This window comes from Pogonomyrmex barbatus, unplaced genomic scaffold, assembly GCF_055798465.1.
Source record: "Pogonomyrmex barbatus isolate J1 unplaced genomic scaffold, ASM5579846v1 scaffold27, whole genome shotgun sequence".
NCBI classification, from domain to species: domain Eukaryota; kingdom Metazoa; phylum Arthropoda; class Insecta; order Hymenoptera; family Formicidae; genus Pogonomyrmex; species Pogonomyrmex barbatus.
The window spans coordinates 180,001-203,297 of NW_028297124.1; the positions used below are offsets into that span (position 1 = coordinate 180,001).

The 23,297-nt window shown below is 48.7% G+C and overlaps 3 protein-coding genes across 5 annotated transcripts in view; 1 reads left to right on the forward strand and 2 right to left on the reverse strand.

Moving 5' to 3' along the window:
* Positions 1-1,736: 1,736 nt before the first annotated feature.
* LOC148936214 (uncharacterized) overlaps positions 1,737-23,297 on the reverse strand; it is a 28,289-nt gene continuing 6,728 nt past the window's right edge. The window contains exon 5 of the mRNA XM_089078685.1: positions 1,737-3,703. Coding sequence (XP_088934811.1) covers positions 3,531-3,703 — 173 coding nt within the window. The 3' untranslated portion in view covers positions 1,737-3,530. The remainder of the gene's footprint in view (positions 3,704-23,297) is intronic.
* Positions 6,740-20,439, reverse strand: LOC148936215 (uncharacterized). 3 transcript variants are annotated; one of them, XM_089078684.1, is made up of 4 exons: positions 17,232-20,439; positions 11,412-17,162; positions 10,784-10,908; positions 6,855-10,562 (listed from the first exon to the last, which is right to left on the reverse strand). In XM_089078684.1, exon 2 carries the CDS (start codon positions 15,071-15,073, stop codon positions 14,360-14,362), a length of 714 nt encoding a protein of 237 aa, XP_088934810.1. In that variant the 5' UTR covers positions 15,074-17,162; positions 17,232-20,439; the 3' UTR covers positions 6,855-10,562; positions 10,784-10,908; positions 11,412-14,359. The 3 variants fall into 3 exon arrangements, with proteins under 3 accessions (XP_088934807.1, XP_088934810.1, XP_088934808.1); XM_089078681.1 differs by lacking the exon at positions 17,232-20,439 and having other exon boundaries at positions 6,740-10,562; positions 11,412-14,360; XM_089078682.1 differs by having other exon boundaries at positions 11,412-20,439.
* Positions 21,807-22,820, forward strand: LOC148936216 (uncharacterized). Its single transcript, XM_089078679.1, has one exon. The coding sequence runs from the start codon at positions 21,822-21,824 to the stop codon at positions 22,818-22,820; it is 999 nt and encodes a 332-aa protein (XP_088934805.1). The 5' UTR covers positions 21,807-21,821.

Genomic DNA, 23,297 nt, shown 5'->3' on the forward strand with positions numbered 1-23,297 from the left:
TTTTTTTTACATTCAGTAATGAATCTCTTATTTTTTCGTTTATTTTTTAATAATAGTTCGTTTTATTTGATACATTTCATCAGTGATTGATTTGCGAACTAATACCTGGATATTCCAAAGGAACGAAAGAATAATCTGATGTATTAGATATATCTGCGATAACAAACATCGTTGAGACTGAGCATGCAATCAAGTTCCTCTGGTTTAAGAGCTTTATTTATAGCAAGGTATACGTTTAACAAATATTTTTGTATTCCAAGTGATAAAAGTAATGATAGACCTGAAATAGAAAGAGGATATTATATTCTTTAAATATAATTGTTTTGTTTTTAATATAATTTAATATAATTTAATATAATTTAAGTTATATTAAATTAATATAATTTAATTTAATATAATTTAAGATTTCAATAGGATTAATATTTAACTTTTTTTTTGTTTATTTTTAATAATAGTTCGTTTTATTTGATACATTTGATCAGTGTGTTACGTCACGGGCGGCGACGGTCCGCGGGAGCGGTACGCCGCGTAGCACCGGACAAGGGAGGACACGTTTGCCAGTCGGCAACGCTACCAGCGATCGAGCGGTAAATCGCCAGCAACGAATCGATTGGATCGAGGTAGAGAGTCGGATATCCTCAACTGGTTTTTATTCTTCGCGTTGGGATAATGACAAAGAAAAGTTCAATAGTCGCCGCGAAATAATCACGTCGGGTGCAGAACTCGATTCATCAACGTAATATCGTCCATCAGGGTTCTCGATCATTAATTAAAGATTCTGGGTAAATGTGAAGTGCGTCCGCACATGATGCTAAATAATTTCGGATATTTCAATGTATTCTCAAGAGGTTAAAAATGAGCACTTGAACGTGCATTCCTCGAGTGAAATCGCTACGCTTAGATAAACAGTACTCAAAAAAAAGGGATCGGTCGTAAAACCCTTCCGGTCGGGTCGTCTTCCCTATCCTTGTGCGATAACGGTCACGTTTGCTTACGCAGTGAATTCTTTTGTTGAGGAGAAGCGTTGCAGTGGAATATGCACGTGGCATGCAGTTTTAATATGTCGTTTAATGAAATTATCGCGAGTATGCGCGGCGAGCCTTCTTATGCGTGGGTCAGCGGAACTTGCATTTAGCTTATCAAATTGATTCACCTACCATGACTTAAGATGATCGACGTAGATATTCCTCGAGTGAGATCCGAGGTCGGAATTGTAGATCGCACGTCGAGGAGGCGGGTGCTGGCGGGGCTGGCCGTCCACTCCAGAGCTTATCATGCACTAGGAGTTCGTATTCTCCGTCAAATTCTGCTTCCCTGCCAATTATCTCGTTGTAATTGAAGATGGTTGCCGTGGAGGTCGTACTCGAGATGCCGGATGAAGGTCTTGCGACCGCCACGATTCTTCCTGCCTCTCGGCATTCGTGTGAGGCTTCGAATTATTCAAATATTGACGGAAGTAAAACAATGGTTATCGTTCGGCAGCGAGCCAATACGCGTCGCGTTTTGACTTCGCGTAGGAACGATGGTATTTATCGCGACCAAGAATTTCGAGTCTCCGTGGTAAGTGCGGATGGACGCACAACACCTATTCGAGGAAACGCTCGGCATTCTTGTTTTAATCAACACTACATAGTCTAAGAATTTATTTATTTATCTCGCGTGAAGCCTCACGAACCTCGCGAACACTTTTAATTACTAACGAGACGATGGTGCGAAATAAAGAAGAGAGTACGTGGTTGTTGTACGAGACTGTATATATTTTATAAGACAGAATACACTCGCGATTTAACATTAGACTAGTGATATTATTAACACTAACTATTACTTAGTTTAAAATTAATACTTAACTAGAACTCGATTAACTTAACTAGAACTTGAATTCGATTTGAGAGTTGAGTCGCGAGGCGCTCGCGCGGAGCGCACAAGAGTTGCGTCTTCACGGGTTGGCGGCGCGAACTTAAGTGTGTGACTGCGCTTCGGCGAGCGCTGCTGTGCTCTGCGGCGGCGGCACTCCGGCGCAAGATGGCGGATGGTGTGGGTACGCCATCGCATGTGGCGGCGGTGGTGGTGCTGCATTGGACGGACGTTTCTATGTCGTGCGTCGGTCGTCCAATCAGGGCCCGGCCGGCAGGGGACTATGCGCAGTCGACGGAAATGCGGATGCTCCATATTTAATTTGATCAATAGTATTATTACAGAATAGTATTATTACCGATGCTTAAGATATAATTGTTAATGTGTTAATGTGTATATATATATATATATATATATATATATATATATAGATACAGTTACATAAAAATGAAATGTTGTGCGATGATATTGTAGTACATTGTTATTAATTTTGATTTATAATTGATAATTGTGACGGTGCTCGTTTGATGATAAAAATAGTAGGAATTGTTTATATACGTATTTTTATCTAGTAGAGGACGATATTTATTACTGGTTCGCTTAATGCTACGGTGTTGATAATTATTCCGGTGACTTATATTTAATGCATGCGCTATAGTATATAATGCGCTATAGTATATAGTGTATAACGATAGGATGCTTCTACATCATATGTTGGACGGCGGGAGAGCCGGCTGTTACCGTCCGGTATTGACGCTATAGTCTAATACAGTGGCGCTTCTGCGCAGATAAGTAAGAGAGAAGAAGGATGAAAGAAAAGGAAAAAAAGAAAATATACCTGACGGCTCACAAGTGATTTGAGAACTAATACCTGGATATTCCAAACGAAGGAAAGAATAATTTTCTGATGTATTAGATATATCTGCGATAACAAACATCGTTGAGACTGAGCACGCAATCAAGTTCCTTTTGTTTAAGAGCTTTATTTATAGCAAAATATATGTATAAGAAATATTTTTGTAATGCTATACTATACATGTATTATATATATAATGTGTGTGTATCTTTCTTTTGGATCGCCGGCATTAGCATTACCCGAGGTGTATCACGTGGAGGTCGGATTTACACCTCTGTATAAGTGTAAGTGCATGTGTCTGTGTATTTGCGTCAGTGTGACTCTGTGTGTGTGTGTGTGTGTGTGTGTGTGTGTGTGTGTGTGTGTGTGCGCGCGTGCGTGCGTGTTTGTGTTAGTGTATCGTCGACAGGGACGGAACCTCGTCGGTTCCGCAGTATTTAATGACTCCAAACCTGTCCTGTCGGTGTACGTATGAGTGCGTGTACATGTGAGTGTGCTAGGGGGGAGCAAGGAGGAGAATTAGGCGCTGGGTCCCTCTTCTCCTCCTTGTTCCTCCCTTTCTTCCTCCTCTGTCTCTTCCCTCTCATGCTCCTCCGTCCGTCTTCATTTTTCCATTTCATTCATTTCCTTACGTTTTCGTTTCATGGATAAATACCGAAACAACGTGTCTCGCTGTCGTTCTTCTGACATGCCCAGATCTTTCAATATGTTTCGAGAATAGTGCTTTCCCGAGCAATTCTCCGGTCCAAGTTGACATTGACCGAAGCAAAGATCTCTGGGACCGTTGAGCGGCGTCGAGACGGGGACGTATACAGGCGCTTTAAAAGCTGCGTAGCCTGCGACGGCTCCCGCAGCTCCTCCGGCGAGTACATGTTGTGCGATTGCACAATGTACTTTTTTTTTTGCGAATCCGATCGCGATAGTTTTTAAGAGCAAATCGGACGTTGCTATCCAACATTTCCTTTATGCTAGGGTATCGACCAAACATTGCATCTGCAAAAAAAAAAGATTAGATTAGTGTAGTGTTACATCCGGGGGACTTCACAAATTTTTCTCTTTCGGGAAGAAAAAAACAACGGCTGCTAATCTATAAACGAAGCGCTTCGAACGATCTAAGGAAACCCTAAATAAATAAATAAAAATTCCTCTCGAGATATGTCTCACTATCAAAAAAATTCTTGGGATAAACAGCTTTATCGGCACCGACAAGTTTATGACCTACCAATAAAAAATTAATATTAACAAAAGCAAATTCCTAACGGATAAGAAACGCTCGAGAATCGCTCGAGAGCCACACTCCTCAAATTGGTGGGGAAACTAAGGGAAACGCCAATCAAGAAGAAACAATTAGCGACCGTTGGCGGCCACACCAATGAATGATTGAGGATGTGGACTGACGGGAAAATTTTTACTAACTAATTCCATCATTCGCTAGGAAATCTGGAAATATAAAAACAACACAATTCCACCGCTCCCCTCCTTCCTTATACTCACAATTTTCCTAAACTATCATTCGACAAGCCAACGCGGAAATCCATCACGCCCTCAGATATTCCCACCTCTTCGGAACCCTTTAAAAACCGCGACTTGGAGCGGATCGCTCTCTTCCCGCTTCTCATCGCTCCACGCCTTTACGGACGGGACCATCCGAAGTTGTCAACAAATTTTTTTTATCAGTTAGAATATGTGCGCGATTCTTACATTTTTCGTGTGATTCGACAATCCAGCCTAGCCATTACACTTCTCGACCATCACCAGCGGCCGCTACAAAAAAAGTAAGTCCATCTTTATCACTTTTTCCCGCGGTAAACTGGCAGCTTGGTTCGCGACTTCTACATATTTGTCTCATTAAAACACTCCAACATTCCAAATTGGCAAGCCGCCGATTAACTCGGTGAAGCTGCCTCCCTCGATTCCACAACATTCTAACCTGGCAAGCCGCCGATTAATTCGGTGAAGCTGCCTCCCCCGATTCCACAACATTCCAACCTGGCAAGCCGCCGATTGATTCGGTGAAGCTGCCTTATCTCGATTCCTCAATTTCTCTTTCATCTGACTCTCTTTTACATAGTGAACCAAACGAACGCCATCCCGAATAGACGAACGAAACGGGCATTGCGACACCGTCGGGAGAAGTCAAATAAGCGGATTCGTCGCAAAACCTGCCACGCCGAAGAACTCGCGGAGCAATTGATAGAAGTAGAACCGAGGCTAGCTAACATCTCGCTACACCAATACGCCACCGCCCTCCGCTCTGCGGCCGACTTTGAAAAACAGTGCACTCCAGAGAACTTCGACGTGGAGAAGTTATTCAATCTCGTCCGCCAATTTCCTCGCTCTCCCACCCATCCACTTCCTGGCACCTTCTTCATCAAAAGTGTCTCGTCGCGGGCGGTGGTGATATTGCCAAGCAAATCACCACGTGGCACCGGACAAAAGCGGGAATACGCTCGCCTCTCGGCGACGCTGCCAGCAATTGAGCGGCAAATCACCAGCAGCGGTTCGGAAGAGTTAAGGAGTATTAACGTACGAATCCCTGATCACTAGAATAAATGTGCGATTGAACAGCAGGGAATCTAATTCTTAGTATTAGCGCAATCGCGCCTGGCTATTATTCCTCATGGTTAAGCAACGAGACGGAGAAGTTCGTGAGTCGGCGCGAGACAATGACGTCTGAAGCAGTGTTAGTATCGTCAAGATAATATCGAGCGCGAACGTGTTCGATAGCCTCTCCCTCTTCTTCAAGTACTTCTAGGGCAACAACGAAAACCTCGGAACACGCGTCGCAGTGCTCGATTTCGCGGATTAACGAAAGCGGGGTACGACAACATTCGCAGAAATCTTGGGACCCGGTGAATCCGAATTGAAATGAATGAGTTAATTTCAAGCGGTAAGAGAGGATGCCCTCGGGCATTAATTCCTTACAACGATAACAGAGAAACTCGGCGCTATTGGGATAATTGTCAGCAGCTGAATTATTTACACGGCGATAACCGAAGGAAGTAATGCAGCGCACTGAACCGGTGCGATGTTGGAATACGGCGGCTGAATGCGTGCGCGAACCGCGAGTGGCATCAGACCGAGGGAAGCACATCATATTAATTAATCAATAGTATCCGCGAAGGTAAAACGCGTCCCTGCATGTTGTTGAATAATATTACGGAATATTATCGGAGCTAGCAAGTTTGAAACAAGCATTTAAGAGTGCATTTTCCGAGTGAAGTCGTCGGACGGGGCAAAAACTATGCCCCAAAAAAAACAAAGGGATCGGTCGTAAACCCTTCCGGTCAGGCTTTCCCTTTGTAGAAGCGATCGTTGAACTTGCACGAACACGTTCGGCTGACGCAACAGGGAAAATAGCGCGAGAAATATACGCGTATACATATATCTTATAATAATTTATTAAAAATTTAGCTATTTATCTTTCGTTGGAAGCTCTCTGCAAATAGTCTTGGAGAGAGATTCGCGGCTGGGAGCGGGATTCTTGGGTGGTGCTGGCTGGTGCGGGCTGCGCGGGCAGGGCGCCCCAGAGACGGTCGTGCACCAGGAGCTCGTACTCCCCGTCGAAGGTTATCTCGCCGATGATTGCGTTGTGACCGAAAATCGCGGCCACATGAAGATCGTATTCGAGGTGTCGTATAGCGTTACTACGCCCCGCGCGACTTTTCCGTGCCTTAGGCATTCGATAGAGGCTTTAGGTGTATATTATATTTAATTAAAAAGTTAGGGTTAGGATATCACATTCGGCTGCGAGCCAATTACGCATTGGTTCGGCGTCGTGTCGGAATGCAGGAGCTACCACGTGCTCGAAGTCCGATGTTTCCTTCGTGGTAAGTGCGGATGACGCACAACACCTTGCCCCCAGAAACGATCGGAATTCTTGCTTTAATTATAGATTAAGCGGTTAATCGATATTGGACTTGCTATTAACATCTAGTTGCCTCGTGTCCTCGTGAACACTTCCGTTAGTAGACGTGATGAATCGTATGAAAAAGCAAACACGTGATTCGAACTTTATATTATTATATTCAGGAGATTAATTAAAAGTTGCACGCGCGAAGCTTTATTCTAATGCTGATAAAAGCGGTGATGAGGATTCCGAAATTAACTGACCACGTGGTTACACAAAAATCTAAATTTATTTAAGGAAAGAGAATACACTCGCGCTCTGACACAAACTATCTAATAGTAAGTAGTAAGTACTAAATAATCTAGTAGTAAATAAATTAGTAAATAGTAAATAATCTTAACACTATCGGATTACTAATTTGAGACTTAATTAGGAACTTAACTAGAAGTTGAAAGGAAATTAGAAATTGAGTTAGGATACCAACAGTATGTCGCGAAATGCTCACGTGGAGCGATGTGTTACTTGGTTGACGGCGCGCACGAGAGTGAACGAGTATGGCCGCGCGTTGTAGCACGTGCCTGCGGCGGCGCTGTTGCGCAACATGGCGGTAGCGTGGGTACGCCAACGCACGTGGCGTTGGCGGCGGCATAGACTATAGAGCTAGGCTAGATGTGCATATCTATGGCGGCCGTTGGTCGGCCAATCAGCGCGTGGCTGACTGGAGATGATGCGCGTAACAGTAATGCGAGCTTTATTGTAGTAATAATCTTACAATTAATTAAATTAATATCGTTATCATTAACATGATCTTATTATTGATGCAGATATCATACCAGGTGTATGTATAAGTTTTTTCCGGTTTACCTAAGAGATGTCGCCAGCGAAAAGTACGCAGCGTATTAATTTGACACATACATCATTTTGCTCGTCTGACATTTAAAACTACAAACACACACAAGTTGAGTCCGCCAAAATCTACCGTTTTTGTTTTATCGTTCAGTGATCATGTCGAGTTTTGTGCCTGAAAAAGAACATTTGCGGCACGCATTGCTTTTTTTTATTTAATCAAAAGAAAAAGGCTGTTGAAAGTCATCGTTTGCTGGTAGAAACATATGGTGAACACGCTCCATCGATTAGAACATGTGAGACATGGTTTCGACAATTTAAAAGTGGTGATTTCAATGTGAAAGACAGTGAGCGCTCTGGTAGACCACAAAAATGCGAAGACGAGCAATTGCAGGAGTTATTGGATGACCCAACTCAAACTCAACGGCAATTAACAGAAGCATTACATGTATCACAAGAAACAATCAGCAGACGTTTACGAGCAATGGAAAAGATCAATAAACTCGGTAAATGGGTCCCACACGATTTGAATGAACGTCAAATGGAAAATCGCAAAGTCACTTGTGAAATGCTGCTTCAACGCCACGAAAGGAAATCATTTTTGTATCGAATTGTGACGGGTGACGAAAAATGTATTTATTTTGAAAACCCGAAGCGGAAAAAATCGTGGCTTTCACCTGGCAAAGCCGGTCCATCAACACCAAGGCCAAATCGCTTCGGCAAAAAGACCATGCTCTGTGTCTGGTGGGACCAGAGCGGTTTTGTATTATGAACTCTTGAAGTCCGGCGAAACCGTTAATACACAACGCTATCGCCAACAAATGATTAATTTAAACCATGCATTAATCGAAAGACGACCGGAATGGGCCAGAAGACATAGCAAAGTGATTTTGTTACACGACAATGCGCCGTCTCACACAGCAAAACCAGTGAAAGACACCTTGAAATCGCTTGGATGGGACATCCTTCCGCACCCGTCGTACTTCCCAGACCTGGCGCCATCTGACTATCACTTCTTCGCATCAATGGGGCACGCGCTCGCAGAGCAGCACTTCAGCAATTTCGAGGAAGTTGGAAAATGGCTCGACGAATGGTTTGCCGCAAAAGACAAGCAATTTTTCTGGCATGGTATTCATAAATTACCTGAAAGATGGGCGAAATGTGTAGAAGCCGATGGCCAATATTTTGAATAAAAAAAAATTAATTTCCCTTGAAAATTACGTGTCTTTTTTTACTAAAAAACCGGGAAAAACTTATGCATACACCTGGTATTTAGGTATGTTTAAGGAACATTATATTTATTATTATAATTTAAATATTTTTAAAGTATAATTTATGAAGTATTTTATGTATTATGTCAAATATTGTTGTTTATAGTTAGTAAGGAAAGTGGTTAGGATAATCGAATACATGTGTTATTAAATATTAATATTTATAATTATTGAAGAAGACGGTTAAAATAATATTACATTATGTAACATAATAGTGGTGGGGCGCGCCATGTTAGGCGGAACGGCAGAAGAGCCAATGGCCATTCTCGATCGCTGACGATGAATTATACTAAGGTGATATTACATGCGTGGAAGGGGAAAAAATATAAATGGCGGCTCTCCGGACATTACAATATATATGCCTTGATTATAATTACTTCGAGAGTGCAAGCACAATTCATTATATTAACGCTCTTATCTGATAAAGAACTTAAGGCTTTAATTCCCAATATTCAATTACAAGTCCTTTCTAGAAGAAGTTTTATAAAAATGCGCAGACCTCGATCATTTAGCTTATTTAGTCTTTTCAGTTGTTCGGAGTTATTCCCAGAATATGTAGTACGCAATTAAATGCTCGTAGCCAATTATTGTAGTTGCACAATATTAATATACCGGCAAGTAAAAAGAGTATAATAATCATTCACTAGTTCTAATTTTTTTTATATCTAATAAAGATGTACGTATTTTAGCTCATATGCTGGCATTCCTATTCTTAGTGTAACTCTAACTATTAATAATAATAAATATAATAAGTTTTATCTTATAAATGTCATCAACACGAACTATTGTGCAGATGTAGTGATAATTATACAAATATTTTCTCTAATGTAACAATTTAACATATCCCCATCTAAGAGGAACTAAATTATTCATATGTTGTCATCTTATTATCTAATCGAGGAAAAAACCTTTCCAGGTATCACCTCATGATCTACATATGATTATGTTAATCATTTCGATCCCGCCTACCGTGTAAAATTTATATAAGCATCCCTCGCATCCATCTACTCACAGTGATAACAAAATCCACAAACAAGGCGCGCGATTCTTTCATATAGAGACATTCGCCAGACGCGGACATTAAAGTCGATTCTCACGTAAGTCAGAATATAATACATAAGTTAGACAACGGTTCGCCACGCAACGACCAACGCCACAATAAATTAATGACAATGCGTTACACAATCGCTACCCAACTCAACCCCATGGACCCCACCGGCCGTCAAACGCAAGATATTCACACATCCAAGGATGCCGCCCCGCCAGAGTTCTGTCAAAGATGTAAGAATAAACTCCGCACATTATATGTGCAAAAGCGCGGAAGAGACTATTGCAACACAACGCAGGTATCAGTGCGTAATTACACTATTCTCCTAAACTCGGGAAAGGTCTCCTAATTGGCATCAAAATCCAGTATCACTACTCTATTACATCAAGATACAAATCGATGGTCTTATAAACTCCGTAAATAATTTAAGTTTCAGTTCCTAGCCAAGGTCCTTCACTATACGATCACCACATAGTTATAAGTTCACTCTCAAAACTTAGAGGCAGTCACCGAACCGCAGAATCGGATGAGAAGAGCCCCTTTCATGCGAGAAAATTCCAACCATGGAGCAATTCATTCACACATCCAAATCGCTCCTCTTTTTCTCATTTTTTGATATATATCAATCTGTTTCTTTCATGTACTAGGAGTACCGTATCTCCGCATCAAGGGAGACAAGACACCAGCACATATCAGTTAACGATCTCGAGTACAGAGGCGTCCACTTCCAGTGCCGCGCAGCAATCCAACATTATCTCAATAAAAGAGACATACTCCATAAAGGAAGAATATCATCGCACAATGGGCATCAAATGTTATCAAGTAAACGAATATAACCTACAAATAAACACAAATAAGTACATATAAATACACATAAATATGTAACTTATGATAGTGACTTATGACAGACTTATCTATTCATAATATATATTCTTAATTTCTGATTCCTACAATAAAATATAGAGAAGTATAAAGAAAAATATACAGACGGATAAATAAATAAACTAATAATCAAGAATATATGTATGCATATGTTGCACACACAACAGGTTACTCACAAGATACTGAATTACCGTGCATATAACCTATGCCACATTGCCCATCAACGCGCTTACAGGACAGTCAACACACCTCTGATTGGTGGCTCCCTTGCTAAGTGTCAAATGTGTATTCCCTCTCAGGTCTACAACCAGATTGCAAAATGCAGATCTTTATTGTTAATTTTATTACGTAATGAGCAAAAATATAAATTTTTGTAAAAATTTAAGATATAATAATACGTTACAATCAACCGGTTTCTTTAATATAATTTTCCATAAGTTTTATTTGTGATAATTAATATGAGTAAACAGATATGAACACAGCACGTGAAACTATACAAATGAAACAGTTTAAGTGTAAAAGAGAAGACGTAGCAACTTGCCACAGACGTATCGAAAATTATTTCGTAGATCGAATAGTGATAAAGAGTATGAAATAAAGAAATAGAATGCATTATGTATATTTTTTAAATAATAAATGTCTTAGGACTATATGGTTTAATTATCTCTATAGTTACGTCTTTCCAATGACAAATCTTTACATATTTTGCACAATTCATTAACACAGATTGAGACATCACAATAAATTTAGTTTAGTACTCTGACGCTAACCATTACACAAATCAATATAACATACTCGTCTCACCTGTTCTGTACTATCTGTCTATAAATCATTATACGTTTGTTTCCAAAAGGCACTCTGAAATCCATCTGTCATTCCTCCAATATCATGTAATCCATCCACATGGTATCTGGATTTGTAGGCCAAGTTGTTGTGGCGAAAGCATCAAAAGGCCAGAGATAATATTTCTAGCAACCATCCAATCTCACTGTCACACAGTGAGAGGAGGAAGCCGAAAACACCCCGGAAATCAACACTCACTACACTCGTTTGACTGAGTGTGCAGTATCACTATATGACGCAAGTCCAGTTCAGTGGTTACTATATTAGTTATTACATGGAAGGATAAGACGTAGACATAAGCACTCAAATTATTTCACATTTATGATATTATATACTTTATCCTAGGATTTTAGTAACATAACCATTGTTGTAAATTAATATATTTCTTAAAGTGAATTATAATCGCATGTACCAAAATGTATATATACATGCCTCTATTATAAAGTATCATCGTTAGTCATTTGGAGTAAATATCGATAAGACAAGGTACTTATGGTAGATGTTAAATAAATTAATAAGATAGTACTGATAATCATAGTAATTTATCCTATATGTTGTATATGTGACCAGACAAGGAGAGCAGGCTAGTACGTAACTGAGATTCACAAAATAAAATAAACGAAAGACAAGGAGAGTGGAGTAGGTATAGGTGTTAGTTATCTGTAGGTCACGTGGCACTTGTTCGTTTGAGAATCTTCGTTGCCGTTTGGCCATATATCGTTCACACACTGTACAAGTCGACCATCTTAACCTGCCACATGTCCGTAACTGCCGTGATGTAATATATGCAATTTTTAATAATGATAATAGGAGTAAAAGAGAATTACTCAGACTTAATTATTACTCCGTGAACCAATTATCGGCCACTAAGCACTCACTCATCCTAAAGCAACTCAATAAGTCGTAATAGTGTGTAATATCACAAAGACATGAGTCGCCAGAAGCAAGCAATACTCCGACGCAACTCAGAACTTAAATAACTTATTGTCCGACAATATCTCTAACATATCCAACATAATAATTATACCAATGCAATCCGCTTGATGTATAGAAATAGCCGATACTAATTTAATCCAGCGAAATGATTATATACTTATCACTAGTAACAGATATAGCGGAGCTCCATAGGAGCATGTCCGCACACTACCGCAACCCCTGCGCGACTTTTTTTTGTAAGCGGAGAAAAATGCATTACGCACCCCCAGGAGTTTCCCGAACTCCAGAGGAGTGTGGGACTCGGCGGTGCCTTCATGCTGCAGTCACCCCATACCTGCTAAAAAACCCCGCTATCTCCTCTCAGGGCATGATTGGGGAGGTCCACGAAATCACCAGCGGCATACTTCATGGACCCCCCCAGTCCCGCCCTACAGGCCAGACCCCTCGCTCAGGATTTTATCCCCCCGCGATGGGGAGAAGTCTCGAGGCGGGACTCGAGGCTCCTCTCCGCGCCTAGTCTGGGAAGGTGAGCAGCGGCGACCAAAGGCCCCATCGCCCCCAGTCCTCAGACAGGGCCCATTACGATCCCAGCGGGAGGCAGCAAAAGAGTGATCGGTCGTCCCCACCTTCCCTCTGCATTGATTGGCCCGGTGGCCAGCCTCATCACAGCAGTAACAGACACCACTGCGGTCCTCCTTATTAGGACAGTTCTGGCGGACGTGACCCATGCCCAAGCACTTATAGTACTGCAGGGGTCGCGCCGCCAGAAGCTCCACCCGGGCCACCGCCCAGCCCAACGCATTGGCGGGACGGACGGGACAGCGCACCCAACATGTCCCGAGGCCGCCGCGTGCACGCCTCACCTCGCCGACTCTGATGAGGGACCTTTCCAAGTTGTGGCGGGACGCGATAGCTCCCGCCACTTCCTCTGAAGTGACCGAGTCTTCCAGATCCTTGACCCGTATCTCGGCAGTTTTCTCCGGCCGCTGGATCTTCACATCGTCGCGGCCGGATAGAGCCTCCCTCATCTTTTGGGCCAAGACATCCGCCTTGGCCCTACCATCTTGACAGGGGACCTCTAGTATTAGAGCCCCGAGCACTGCTCGTCTCGGGCGTATCCCTGAGATACCTATCTCCTCCAGGCTCACCCTCTGGCGGATGAGACGCATCGTCTCTTCATATCCGCCAGGGGGGCAAGTCAGAATGACCGCTGAGTCCGGAGGTTTCCTCCCCGGAGGTCTCCCTGCCATCCTTCCCTGGGGGGGAGAAACCTCACCCCGCGAGGACTTAGTCCTCCCCGCAGGCTGCCTCTGGCGGGCCTGCGGTGCGGGGGGTTTTTTCCCCTGTCTTTTACTGGGAGGGGGGAAAGTTGGGGGTTTTGGGGGTCACGAGGACCCCCTTAGCTCCCTTCCCCTTCTTCCTCCCCCTCCCCACCACTTGCGCTCACGACGCCGGACCAGTGTCCGGAGTGGGGGCTGCCGTCGAGTGAGACACCCGTATGGCCGGGGTCTTTAGTTCGTCGGGCGGGCGGGGGGTCCCCCGGAGGGAAACGTTCCCCACCGCTCGTCCCGCCGCTGCGTCATTAGGAAGGGAGGAGGGGTCCACTCCTTGATTCCCCCTTCCTTTCTTCTTCCTTCGTCCTCCCCGAGCTTTCTCTCCTGGGGGACCGGGTGGGGGAGGGTGGCGGCCCAGGGGGGCAGACTGAGGGGCACTAATGCCCATCCCCAGCAATATAACGGGGAGAATTTTCCCCAATGCTCCCTCCAAATCTTCGATTGTCAGGGGAGCTCCCTCGCCGGTCCTCCAGGTCGGAGGCGAGCGCCGATCGGCGGTTCCCGTCACGGTAGGAGGGGATGCCTCCCCAATGCCCTTCGAGCCAAAGGTCAAGACGCGGGGAGGAAGATTTCCACGCTAACTATCCGTGGCCCTCCCCTCCGCGTCGTCCTTATCTCCACAGGGGGGAGAAATCTCCCTCACCCGTACCCCTCCCGCCCTCCCCTGCCCCAGTATCTACTAGGGGCGGGGACCTGCGCTTGCGAGAGCTTTTTAGCTCCCGCAGCTCTGTCCTTAGCTCCTCGATCGTGGAGCGTAAGTCCGCGTTGTCTCTGTGCAACTGCCAGATCTCTTCCTTTAGGAGCCTTCGCTCCCCGTCTCGGGCAGAAGCAGACCTCTAGGGCTCTAGTGTACAGAACCTCGCAGGCGGCGGCCATCTCTGCTGTGGCATCCCACAGCAGCTTTTGCCACTCGCCTTTGAGATTCTTGGAGCCCTGAGCCACCTTTCTCACTTTGTTCACCGCCCCTCTGGTGAGTCCTTTCACTGAGGCGGTGGACTGTTGACGGAGATCCTCCAGCATGTCCCTCTCCGCGCCCATTATCGCGTCCAGCTTCTTGCTGGGTGCCGGGCGCGTCTGGGGGTCAAGGGCTACTTTGAGGGCCTCTTCGTCCTTCTCATCTCTCTTCTTCGTCTTGGCCTCCAATTGCTTGGCCGCCGTAAACATCCCCTTGTGTGAGGAGTCTATGGCTAGTCTGCCCCTTCCCTTTTTGCGGGGGCGAAGGGAGGCCGAAATGGGCAGCTCCTCGCCCACCATCTCTACCTCGTCGTCACCGAAGGGTGAGCTTGCGGCTGGCCTCTTAGTGGCTCCGGAACTAGCCGAAGCCGCCGACACGCCCGATGTCACCGACTCCATAGACGGAGACGACTTCAGGGCGCCAGGGGCACCATCTCCTTCCGGAGCCTTGGGCTTCGTGAAACGAGGCCCAGGTCGTCGGGGAGGTTGAGCCCGCAGCTGGATGGGATCCTCCTTCGATGTCGTGCCCGAGGAGGGGTACGTGATATCCCCCCCCCCACCTCTCAACCGGAAGAAGAACTCCTTGTACTTCGGAGAATCCGGAGATAGGTCCGCCGGGACCTCCACGGGTATCCCTTTCGAGGGTCCCGTGGTGGGGATCCTTTACCCCAAACATCGCCTTAAGGGGGCGACTCCACTTAATTAAAGACGGTACATTTAGAAAATTGTTATAATTGGCCATGGTTGCGTAATATAAACACACACACCGCGACCCCTCTCCGATCGGATCCGATCTCGAGGGTGAGTCCGCTGCTCCGGGAGTGGGTCCCCGCACGTGACCCGGAGTTGTCACGTGGGCTATCCGGCGATGCGGGGATGTAACATCCGCATCGCCGGTCCACACAACGGCATCATCCCCGTGTCGCGGTGCCCTGGGCAAGCGTGGTGCCTCTACGGGTGCAATACCCACATGGGGCTATGGGCCGGGTCATTCCTCACATCCCTCCGAGGGAGGCAGAGTCTCCGACCCTAGTTCCCCATGCGGGTGCCCAAGACTACACCGGCCACCAGACTCAGACCTTGGAATACGTCTAAGCGGCCCCGGTGGCCCTAGGCCGTGAGCCCTGCCTCGGAATACGTCCGAGCGGCCTCATGGTCCATCCACGCAATGGCCTTACGGGGAGACTGCGGACCCTGCCTCGGAATACGTCCGAGCGGCCCCGCAGTCATCCCAGAAAAACTCTTCCCATGGGCGGAGCACCGCCCCCCGGCTTGTGTCAAGCCCTACATTTAGTCAGTGTTTACATCTCGCCTAACCGGAATGTGAGATATTCTGACTTCGTGTTAGAAGACTTAAGGTCATTCATAGCGCCGCTCAGAAATAAAAAGTTAATCATCGCGGGCGATTTTAATGCCAGATCCTACACGTGGGACAGACTCAACAACATACGCGGAATTGTTATGTGCCTCTTCGCTGGATTTATACCTGCTCAACGAACCTGAAGTACCTACCTGTATTCGACTTCAAGGGTCCTCCGTTGTCGATCTTACTCTGTGCTCACCAGCAATGAATTCCTCAGTTGGATCGTGGAGGATACGTAATGATTATGATATGGTGTATACCGATCATGTATTAATTGACTACCGAATTGACATCCCTTCGGTTCAGAGAGTTAACAAGCGATTTTTATTTATTACATGGAGCACGAAACAAATGGATAAAGACAGATTTGCGGCAGCAATGATCGCTGGCTTTTGGGCGCACCCTCATGAGGAGGATCTAGGGACTTCTATTAGGAGAGTCTCTGTTGTGCGACGCACCTGCGATCTGTCAATGCCTCGCATTCGGAAATGCAACAATAATAAAAAACCAATATATTGGTGGAATAGCAAGATTAAGGAGCTGCGACAGCAGTGCCAAGTTTTACGCAGACGATTTACCCGCGCCAGAGCGCGCAAGACAAGACCAGTTTGGGAGCCGATGCAGCGGGAACTTAAAGGGTTGCAGAAGGCACTGAAACAGGCCATAGTGAAAGATCAAGCCTGAAACGACATGTTGGAATCTTTGGAGAGCGACCCGTGGGGTCTGCCCTACAAAATAGTCAACAAGAAGCTGAGAGGCTACTCATCGCCCGTATGCGAATCATTGGAGCCGGACTTTATACGTAATACTGTGCGTGCGCTGTTTTCCATTGGCTGGCGATGTGGACAGGCCTGAGAGAGGATACAATTTCCAGGAAACATCGGAGGTGACATTGGCGGAGCTGTGACTGGTCGTGGCCAGATTCAGGAGAAATGAAAAGGCCCCTGGAGCCGATGGCATAAAGTACCGGACTCTGACTGGTACGTTCGAGTATTGTGCTGACCTGGTTTGCTCAATCTTCACCGGCCTCTTGCGAACTGGTGTCTTCCCAGCCGAGTGGAAGCACGCCAGATTGGTTCTGCTTAGGAAGCCGAACAAACCGCTCGACTTGTATTTGTATTCCTCCTACAGACCGTTATGTCTTTTTAATACCTTCGGCAAGATCTACGAAAAAATTGTAGCCAATAGACTCACGTTGTTTATCGAAAATAGAGAGCTGTTGTCGACCCGGCAGTTTGGCTTTCGACAGGGCCGATCCACATAATAGATGCTATACATCGCTTCACAAAGGTGGTTAGAAAGGCCTTTGCTGCTGACCACTGCATGGTTGCGGTGAGTCTGGACATATCGAATGCCTTTAACTCTGTCCCATGGACTGAAATTCTTAGAGCTCTCGTGGAATTTGAAGTGTCCGACTATTTATATAGCGCGCTGAGTGATTATCTGAGGGATTGCAGAATCTCATACGTTAACAGGGATGGCGAATTGGAGGAGATAGAGGTGAATTGCGGGTTCTACAGGGGTCGGTTTTGGGGCCACTCCTCTGGAACATAGCGTTTAATCGCTTATTTGAGGGCTTCCTTCCTCCTGACTGCTCAATTTGTTGTTACGCCGATGACACCCTAGTGATTGCTGAGGCTCCGGATTTCGAATTCGCTAAAACGCGTGCGGAGTTGGCCTCCATCATGATCATTAATAGGATCCAGGCTGTGGGGTTTACCATGGCCCCACATAAATTTGAGTCTGCCATCTTTGTTAAGGGGCGACCCCCTTTCATGCCCGGCACCAGATCGTTGAACCTTGGTGGGGCGAGGGTCCCCGTCGGATATAGGATTAAATATCTGGGTATTATTCTGGATACGAGGTTTAGCTTTAGAGAGCACTTCTTGGCTCTGATTCCAAAAAAAAAATGAAGGGAATTTCACTGGGCCTGGTCCGGCTGATGCCACACCTGAGGGGCCCGGGCCAGAGACGGAGAGCCCTATATGCTTCGGTTCTTCAATCGATCATCTTCTATGGCGCACCTGTCTGGGCCAAGAGTTTCGACTTTAAGTCGCTGTTGTCCGAAGAAGTCTCTAGGGCTCTCTCGGACAGACAGCCTCGAGAGTTATCTCGGGATATCGTACCCTCTCTAGAAACTCATCCTTCTTATTGGCTGACATCTTGCCATTCGAAGTTAGGGCGAGGAAGCTCCGCAGACTGTACTGGAACATCAGAAGGATAACTAAGCAAACGGGGAACTCTTTGTCCCCACAGGACAGAGCCCGTCTGAGGGCGGATTCGGATTCCGAGGCCCTCGTGGAATGGCGACAGCTACTAGACGTCGTCAATCATCATACGCCTGGATATAGGGTAGTCTCTGCGCTGGGAGAGAGGCTTGGGGCGTGGACCGGGTGCGACTACGGGGCGGTCACTTTCAGGACCACGCAGTTGTTGGGAGGTCACGGCGTTTTCGATATACGATTTCCTATATATATAGAATTGGGAAAGCCCCCCACTCCTATTGTGACTGGTGCAACGGTCGAGAACCGGATACGATCTGTTCCAGTGCTCTGCATGGAACAGAGAGAGGGCGGAACTTCGACGAATAATTGGTAATGTTGAAAATGCCTACGATTTAATTACCTCACTAATAGATAGCAGGGAAGCTTGGAAGGCTTTTCACCGATTCGCGGAGGTTGTTATGGGCGCGAAGGAGATATACGAGAGGGCTGTACAGAGACTACCCAGTGAGAGGCGCCAGGGGTCTTGTAGAGCCATTCTAACTACATATTGTTTGTAGGGGGAATGGATCATTGGGTCTTTTGTGCGTGTATAGGCATGTGTGTATGTGTCACTTTTGTTCTTGTGTATGTACTGGACGGGTCGTGGTTGTCAATGTTAATGTGACTGGGGGGAGTCCGTGATGAGTTGTCTGTCAACGTTCCAGGACCCTCCCTCGCTAACAGTCGGCCGATGACAGAGATGGTTCTAGTGGGTATGCAAAGCTGGGAGGCTCTTCGTTAGACGTGCCTCCCACTTGAATCTCACACCCCCCAGTTTCGTCCACTGGTCTTCTGGAAGATTTCCTCTATAAAAAAAAGGGTTAGGTTAGGTTAGATTAGGTTAGGTTAGGTTAGTTTGCTCGTGGCCCCCCTCGTGATGGGCCACCTTGTCGTGGTGAGGGGGCTCCCTTCTCCAATGACCACCTGTTGGCAGTACCGGGGTTCTACTCCGGGAAAACCCGGGTGCGAGGCGCAGGGTCTAAGGCCCATCGAGCGGGTGTTCCCGCAGGCGTGTCGCCGCATCGCTGAGTCTTCCTGGCGGTGCGGCAGACACATGCCATGGGGGGGGGCTTGCTCCCCCCGGGAGACGGGCTGTGGGGCCGCCCGGACGTATTCCGGGGCAGGGTCCACAGTCTGGGTGCCGTCGGGGCCGCTCGGACATATTCCGAGGTCTGGGTCCGGCGGCACGGTGTGTTACGGGGCAGGTCGGGCTCCTTAGCCGGGCTAAGGCAACCGACCTAGGGGAAGGCCACCCCGAAGTTAAACCATTTTCATAATATTCATGGAAATGGACAACATAAAGGGTACAAACTTACTGGGCCAGGGGTTTCGGAGCCCCAGGTCCCGGCGTGTTAGGAGGGGTATGGTCCCGGTCTCTCCCACGTCGTCATCTTACGACGGGCGGGCAGCGGAGTCTCCGGCGAGCTCCGCTAACCTATTGGCTATCGCTGAGGATAGCTTTCTGGTGCCTGTTGGACTCTCGGTCCAAGACACCAGGTTCAGGCCATGGCCTGAGGGCGTAAATATAGGCCCTATCGAACCGGTTCCTTCGGGGGCCGTAATTACGCGGCGGTACCAGTTCCGCACGCGCTTCCGCGGTAGGATACTCTTCCGGAGAGAAGTGCCGGGCACGCTTGAGGGCTTGGCCTCCGACGTCCCGGTCTTCTTCGAGTGGAGGACTCGAGCCGGGACGTTCGATCGTGTCGACGGCGGTGGGGAGGGCTCTCCGTACTCCGTCACAGAGGAGTCGGGGGCTGAGGAGCCCCCGGTTATATCGGCGGGGTCGTCGACGCCTGCGCCTACGTTCATCCCCGTAAGAGTAAGGGGAGGAGGGGATGAGCCTCCCACGCCTGTGGTCTGCCTGGGACCCAGGGTGGACGCGGCTTCTGACCCCCCATTTCCGGGTCCTGGAGGGGATGTGGCATCCGGTGAGGCAGCGCCGGTGCCCGCCACTGTCGGACCGACGGTCACCTCGGTTGAGGTGGTCCGTCCCCTGATTGTCATCGTCGGAGTCCCTGGCTCTAGTGGGCTCAGGGCTCCAATGGAGTCCGATTCGGACCTCGGCCCTTCCAGCCGCTAAAAAGAAATAGGGGCCGCACCCGCAAAGACGGGACGGCCCCTTTGCGACCCGCGTCCCCGACGGTCCTAGAGATCGAGAGGGCGCGGGTTAGTGGGGATCCTCTACCCAAGGCGGTGGGTGTTAGGAGAAAGGTTCCGCACCTCTCCGTTACTCGCCGCCTTGTGGTGGAAGAGGATATATCCTCGGACGAGGATAGGGTGGGCTCACTCCCGGTCGCTAATATGACCAGCGACCAGCGCCGGGAGTTCGAGCATTTTGCTCGTCAAATCGAGCACATGGCACCCTCCAAGATGTCGTCGCATGCCACTCAGTGGCTGCATGAGTTGGAGGAGGACTGAAATTCCTCCTCCTCTCTTCAAGGATCAAGGATCTCGCGGCGGATGAAGGTGAAGCATTACCTTTTCCGAGAGGCTATCTATGCTTTATACCGGACCGTCGCGGGACGGATGGGATCTTCCTCGGATCCCGGCAAGGTCTCGTCCCTGGCCAGCGAGAATCGCTTGCTCAGGGACGAGGTGGAGCGGCTTTCCGCAGAGCTGGAGAAGACGCGAAGCGCAAATAAATATTTGCGTAGCGTCTCTCCAGCTCTGGGCTCCATCGGGGGTGTGGCCACCCGGTTAGCCGGGTCTGGTCCCCCTTTGGGCCAAGAGGCGCGCGGCGGGGAGACTCGGGGTTTCCGCCCCATCTCCCCTGTGGCGCCGCAGCAGGCCCTGGACACCGAGGTTCTCCGGACGTTAGACCGGATGACCGAGGCTCTCCAGGGCCTGGCTGCTCGGGTGGGGGCCCTCGAAAAGAGGAGCCCCGTTCCCATCCAGCGTCCTCCATCTTCTTGGGGAGTTGGTGAGAACATTGAGAGTGGTCCCTTGGGGGACATTGGGGATGGTTCGACGCCCCCTCCCCCTCCCCCCGAGGAGATGGTTGTTTCTCCGGTGGCGGGGCCTTCGCTCCCCGTCCCGGAGCCTATTACTGGCGGCAGTGCGGCCTCTTGGTCCTCCACCGTCGTCAGATGCAGCAGCAGGAGGGTTTCGGCTGGGGGTGTTTTGCCCCCTCCTCCTTCTCCTCTCCCTCCACCCCCTCCTGCCTCTAAGGGCAAAAAGGGGGGGAAGAAGAAGGCCCGGCACGGTGCTGGTGGGACCTCGATCCCACTTACTCTTAAGCCCGGAGCTGCTGGCGGGGGTGGACCTAAGGCCTTAGGGCCTCGGTCCGTTGTCCCCCGTCAGCCAAAAAAGGGGGGCGGTGGGGCCGCGCCGGTACCGACGGGGCTCCTGCTCCCTCGGCCGGTGTCGGTCTTCCGCGTGCCCCGAAGGCTGTCAAGCCTCCTCCCCTTCCACCCCCCGGGGTGGTGAAGGGGAAGAAGAAGAAGAGAGATAAGGGGGGAAAGTCCCTTCCCCGTCTGTCCCCCCACCATCCCAACCTACGGGAGTTCGGAGGGCGGGCGTTATGACGCTCTCCACTGCCCGAAAACGCATCCCCCGATCCGCCGCGATCTCGGTCGCGGTGTCCGGGGACCGTCGGCTGGAGGACGTAATCGCCCGGGCGAGGGATGCCATCTCCCTTGAGGAGGTGGGCATCTCGGGCGGTATCCGTCCTCGGCGCTCGAGGGCCGGGGCCTTCCTTATGGAGATCCCCGGCGGCGCTGCTGCGGGTCCCCTTGCGGACGAATTAGCGTCTCGCATGGGGGCTCTCTTCAAGGAGGACCCAGCTGTCCGGATCGGTCGGCCCGTGCGGAGGTTTGACCTCCGCATTAGCGGGTTTGACCGATCCGTGACAGCTAAGGAGGTGGCTGACCGGATTGCGGTGGTGAGTGGCTGTGAGGTCGCCGACGTCCGCACCGGTCAGCCGAGATTTGTGAGCGGCGGCTCCGGTCTTGGGACTATTTGGGCCCAATGTCCGGCAGCCGCGGCCCTTCGCGTTGCGAGAGGGCGTCGCATTGTCCTGGGCTGGGCATCGGCTCGGGTGGACCTGCTCAAGGGCAGGCCACTCCGATGTTTCCGGTGCCAGGCCCAGGGACATATGCAGCAGAGGTGTCCGGGTCGTGGCGACCTGGCCCTCTGCTGCCATAATTGTGGGCAGGAGGGGCATGTGCGGGCGGATTGTAGAAATCCGTCCTTCTGCCCCTCCTGCAACGTGAGGGGATGTAAGTCCTCTCACGCCACCGGCGGTCCGGGCTGCGTCCCTGTTCGGGGCGTTCCCGCCCGCCCGGAGCCCCATCTCTCTGGGGATGGGGTTACCGTGGAACCCACCGTATCGGCCACCCCTCTTAGTCAGAGATCTGCCGACGCGGTGGAGATGGAGGTAGAGGCGGCCCCGGGCAGCTCGCCCGAGGGTCCGCCGGATAAAAGGGCCCGGTGTGGGGGAGGTTCTCCTCCCTCTCCTGGGGGAGAGGTCCCTCTCCCCCAGCGGGTCCTACGTAGTCGACCTGCCCCACCAGAGCAATAAGCTCGGGGCAAGTCGACACGTAGTTGTGTCGGGTGGCTGAGACACCTTCTGTGCCTCAGCCGCCCTTGGGCATTATGCCCCTTTGATGGGTCTTAGACTCCTCGACGCGAAGGTGGCCGGGATGTGTACTGCATGTGTTCCCCGGTCACCCTCACTTTGCGTCCGCGAGCCCCTGGGGGGTTTTAGTGGGTAGGGGGGCGTGCGCTCATTTGCGGGTGTCCCGAGTCCCACACTCCGTGCCGCTTAACGGCATTTCCCCTCGTTAAAAAAAAAAAAGTCTGCTCGTGGCTGCAGTGATGGTAGGACGTGTGTGTCTCGTGCTCCGCTCCTTGTGCTTGGTGATAAGTTTTGATGTGACTTTTCATATACGTTACTCTATTCATTGGATTCCTGCTATTTTTTGGTGTAAATTAGGGTATAATTTGCATGATTAATTGTGTTAATTGTATGTTTTTACATATTAATCGTACTTAGACG

Excerpts from the sequence above, each read along its gene's own strand:
- LOC148936215 (XM_089078681.1), bottom strand. The coding sequence starts at position 13,636 with ATGGCAGGGAGACCTCCGGGGAGGAAACCTCCGGACTCAGCGGTCATT.
- LOC148936216 (XM_089078679.1), top strand. The coding sequence starts at position 21,822 with ATGACGCTCTCCACTGCCCGAAAACGCATCCCCCGATCCGCCGCGATC.